The sequence below is a fragment of the Rhodamnia argentea genome, chromosome 1 (genome assembly GCF_020921035.1).
Source record: "Rhodamnia argentea isolate NSW1041297 chromosome 1, ASM2092103v1, whole genome shotgun sequence".
NCBI classification, from domain to species: Eukaryota; Viridiplantae; Streptophyta; class Magnoliopsida; order Myrtales; family Myrtaceae; genus Rhodamnia; species Rhodamnia argentea.
The window spans coordinates 20975139-20980238 of NC_063150.1; the positions used below are offsets into that span (position 1 = coordinate 20975139).

The 5100-nt window shown below is 40.3% G+C and overlaps 1 protein-coding gene across 1 annotated transcript; it reads left to right on the forward strand.

Annotated features, from left to right (window-relative positions):
* Positions 1-2420: 2420 nt before the first annotated feature.
* Positions 2421-3508, forward strand: LOC115750648 (ethylene-responsive transcription factor ERF098). Its single transcript, XM_030688146.2, has 2 exons — positions 2421-2922; positions 3319-3508. Exon 1 carries the CDS (start codon positions 2458-2460, stop codon positions 2893-2895), a length of 438 nt encoding a protein of 145 aa, XP_030544006.1. The 5' UTR covers positions 2421-2457; the 3' UTR covers positions 2896-2922; positions 3319-3508.
* The last annotated feature ends 1592 nt before the right edge of the window (positions 3509-5100 follow it).

A 5100-nucleotide genomic window follows, 5' to 3' on the forward strand; every position in this document is an offset into this window, starting at 1 on the left:
AGTTCCATTTGGCCATGCTTACCATTAATCATCTTCTGTTTCTCACGGGAGCTGCAAATTCTAACTTTGTATGATCTGGCGTGCAGTCAACACACATAGTTGAATTAAGCTGGAATCATTGCAACATCATCCCCACTTTTTGCACCCATATCGACTTGCATCATTATGTTTCAAGTTCTACAATTTGAATTTAAAAACGAAAAATCCAACCACAAAGATCTATTTACCTCGTGCAAACTGCTCACCCAACCCTATGGCTGAGCATAATGGATTGGCCAAACCGATCGATTTGGTCCGGTTCTCTGTTTCATAAAATTGGAACCAGCTACAATCGGTCCGGTTTTCGGTTCCATGGTGGAACCAGACTGCTCGGACCGGACCAAATAATATTTTTTCTTTTAAAAGAATTTCCTAAATGTAAATCTAAACCTAACCTAAATGCTTAGGATGTTTAGTATGACTTCTGGATTTAATGACTACGCGATGTAGTTAATGATAGGTAGTGCGATGAATATGCCGTTAACGAGAAACCTTTAACTACAAATTACCAAAAAAAAAAAAATGCAATCGATCCAATGATTGGATCGCTTGAGAACCGGACCGGACTAGTCCGAAGACTATCCGATCTGGTTCCCAGTTTCATCCTTGATACTAGGAATAGGTCCTCCCTATCCTATTCCGATTTTAGAATGAGATCGAGTCGAATCGGAAACCAATCACCCCTGCTCCACTCTCAAACCATCCCCCATTCCGTACCTCCACTTAACCTTTCTCTCTCCTCTGCTCCACCTCTTTGTCCACCCTTCATCACCGTGGTCAGATGCCACTTCCGTCCCCTCTGCCCGTCGTCGGGCTCCCCCACCCACTCTCCCTCCCCTCCCCAGGGGAGGTTTGGCAATGGTAGTGACAGCCCTCGAGCGGTACCATCATACGTACGAAGGGGAGGGAACGAAGAACCCAGTGCACGCTGGGGCGGGACTTCACGCTTGGACGAGCATTAGATTTGGTAGCAAGCATGCATGGGTGACAGATGAAGCTTGCAATAAAGAATTAAATCAGGGTGCCAAAAGTGGGGACGTGTTTGCAGTTTTCCCAATTCAAATCTCGCTTACAAATTTAAGCCACGAAGTTATGAACTAATGACATGTGTTAAGGACTTCTGTATGGGATATTGGCGGTGCAAGAAAAGATCGTTACACTAGCACGATTCAAGCGCCAGCATGTATACAATTTTTTATTTTGGCATACAACTTCGTACTATTAATTAATAAGAGTTTCCATTTCACAATTACTCGTGCGATTCTTTTCTCATTCCAACCACGGGAACTTTTATCTAACATGTCTTTCCATAATGCTTAGCCCGACCGTTTGTGCCCTAATTCCCTCTCCATCCAAGCTCAAAAGCTTAATCAACAAGTTTCCCCTAACACATTTTGCCGACAAAACCCATGTGAAAATAAAAATAAAAAATGATTGCATAAGTTCCTTCCGCGACTGTCTTTGTTCACCGTATCATCCTTTCATAAGAATCTTAGCAAATTATTTTTTTTAAGGTTGTTGTATCCAATTGCTAAGTGCACGCTTGCATGGCACGGACTTTCTTCCGCAGAGAATAAGAAGTGCATTGTATTTTATTTTATTTTTCTGTTTTGGGTTTCAATCAATTATCTGGTCAACGATATATAATGTTATTTAATCGATATCCTTCCAAATTCAAGATTTGGCACATGCATTCAAGATTTCAGCAATTGGAAAATAAATGATTGACGGCCCCGCTTGATATTTTTTATTTTTTTTCAGTATTTCTTTTTGACTATATTATATATCTCGGGACCACCAGATAAAATATTCTGATTCATAATATTTGTGGCACCTCGCCCTGCTTTATGGTGATATGGATTACGAGAATCGAAGAGGGGAGGCTTCTTCCAAAGTTCTCTTTGCAAATAATTTGATGAGAATATGCTATCGCCCCACGACCCATGTCCAAAAGTTATGTCACAAAGATGTAAATTCGTACAAACGCAAAATACACGTGATTCGAGAATTCTAATCTCGAGAGACAAAGTTAAAAAAAAAAAAAAAAAGGTAAAAAGGATTCCAACCCGAGCTTGCCAAATGCCCCTGTCCCAGTTAAAATTCTAATGGGGTTGACAAAAGAATTTCACTTTAACTTGTTATTATTCTTCATAGTAACGGTCGAACAAACGAATTTTATATTTGCCATTGAAGGGAACCTGCCAAGAAGGACAAGGTTGAGGGTTCAACTTAGTCAAATGCACGTTGGTCGGGGACTAAATTTAATATTAAACCCGTCAGGACTAACGCCTGAGATATATGCTTAGCACAGGCAAATTCTGAAACCTATATATATTCACCCACAAATGAAACATAATCATCTCCCTCCAAACACCAAATATTTACTCTCCAGAGTTTCGTAGACCTTCTTTCGCGGTAATGGAAGACGACCACAACAAAGGGAAAAACCAGCAAGAGAAAGAGCAAGAGGAGGTGCGGTACCGAGGGGTGAGGAGGAGGCCGTGGGGAAAGTACGCGGCGGAAATCCGAGACCCAAGTAGGAACGGAGCGCGGTCATGGCTCGGGACGTTCGAGACCGCGGAGGAAGCAGCCCGGGCTTACGACAGGGCGGCTTTCAATCTGAGAGGGCACATGGCGATCCTGAATTTCCCTCACGAGTACTACGCGAGAGTCATGGGGTCTCCACCGTACCCGCCTGGGATCGCGACTTCGATGGCTGGTTCTTCAGCAGGGGCGTCCTCAGGTAACAGTAAGAAAGAGCGCGGAAAAGAGAAGGAGGTTTTCGAGTTCGAGTGCTTGGACGATAAGATATTGGAGGATCTTCTAGATCAAGAAGAAGAGCCGAAGAAGAAATGACGATCGAGTTGTTGACTTTTAACTTTTGTATGCACTTGTTCTTCCATATCTCTGTGTGTGTGTTTGTTTGGTGGGTCTCTCATAGTTTGCCAGCCAGAGGCTGGGTGCTTAGGGCTTTGCTATGAACAACTAAAATTTAAATTATTCATGTATTCACGTCGAGAATTTAATGTCAGACAGAATGCCAATAATGTATTTGGTAAAGCCGTGCTTTACTTGGTCGAACGAGAAAATTGTTCAAATAATTTAAAGTTTGACAACCTATTTTAAAAGACAATGATTAACAATATTCTTTAAATTATTATCGAATTGTTCCTGTTCTTGTATGCTATTTACTTTCTTTGGTAAAAGAGTTTATTCCGTAGATTACGAAGATTTTGCACAAAGGGAATATCTAATGAGACAATATGCATTCTGTTTCAGATGGAGATCAATTATTCCCGAGCGACCGAAAGGGGATGGTGACGCAAGAAGATGAAGGTTCAAAGACTAACTTGAGCCACTGATTGGAGCATCTCAAGACTATTTGGTTGTCAACATTGCTTAGAATCACTAACCCCTTTATAATATGACAGAATATGGTACTTGGCAGAAATTATTGTGTCTCAAAGAATATGTCTCTCCAAAGCAGCTTCTGACTCCTACTAACACATTGGAAACTATTTCAGCTTTAGTGGCATGTACTCATAATTCTTGGAGCTTCTTTTTCGGACAAGGGTGCAAAAACACTGTTTTCTCGGATCGATGAGTCGTGGACGTGATTATGAAAGTTCTTAAACTTTGACTCAATATGCAAAACACTCTAGTGCAAATGACAATTTTAGATGCAATTGTGTGCCTGAGCTTTTATAATTTAATTCGTTGTGAGTTTTTCCCGTTTAATTTCACTATGTTTACACTGAAGCCAGCTACAAACTTAGTTGCGACTGTGCAAAATGTGATGCCGATGTGTATAAGGAAGGGAGCCATCGTCGCCATCGCGCCTTCTACATCGTCACCATCACGAAAAAGAGTCATTGTCGCCATCATTGTCCACTCTCTCTTAGTCACTCTTTCTCTCCATCGTCTCCCTCCCTCTCTCTCTCTCTCTCTCTCTCCACGTGGGCGAGAGTAACCTCCGATCTTAAGATATATTACAGAAGATTTGCTAAAGAAATACGTTCTGTTTTTCTAATATTTAGTGTATCTCTAGGATTTACCTTGATTTTAGTTAGCATATTATTTAGTGTATCTTTTGTAATTAGTTAGAGATATTTGGTAGATCTTCTGTTTCCCTTTTTTGTTAAGCGTATGTCGTATAAATATTTGTACTCTACGTTAAGCAATACAAGCAAATTATGCTTTTCATATGGTATCAGAGCCTAAGTTATCAATAAGTCTGAACCCAAAAAGTCACACGGGAGATATATAGGTGTTAGAGATATGCCCTAAAGCAACCATGTAATAGTTACATGTTAGGGATTTGAGTTGTACTTTCAATTTCTTATTTGATTAATGACAAAGACGTATTTATTCATTTGTCCAATTATTTAAATATATGAATAAATTCCATGAGATCAGTTGTGGCTAGACCTATTCTTGAGACGTTGAGAATGTGTGATGGGTTCACGGTTAGACTGAATCAGTAAACTATTCCCGATCGATGGATCATTAAATGGATATCAATAATGCTGTTGAGATCGGTGTGTTCTTGACTTTACAATTAAGTATTGAATACTTAAGAGAATAACGAGTCACAAGTTATTGAGTATTGCAATGCCCGAGTTAGAACATAGATGCTTGTATCAGACAAGTTCATTGAACATAACATACATTGAATGATTAGCGACATGGAAGCCTTGAGTGTGGTCAATGTCTAATCGTTCATGCTTTGGTCTTGTGTAAAAAATCCTTAGACCTGGTGCATAGTGTTGACTTGTATGTTGGATGACTATGGTTCACAAGTGCGCATATTGGCGGTTCGTTGATCTGTCTCTGTACTTGATGGTCATAGTTCATGCACATCCGAAGTCACACGTGTGTGCAACATGGAATCTGTCTCCTTGTTACATGCGAGATATAATATCCTATGTGATCTAGTTACGACAATGCATTGAAATCCCCGGTGGGGGTTGTAACCGAGAATGAAATGTTCATGTCTCATATAAATGCATGTCGATTAGATTTGTGCATATGATCGAATTGGTGACTTGACAAATATTCCAT

What these genes read in the sequence shown, in the direction of transcription:
- LOC115750648 (XM_030688146.2), top strand. Translation starts at nt 2,458, where the DNA reads ATGGAAGACGACCACAACAAAGGGAAAAACCAGCAAGAGAAAGAGCAA.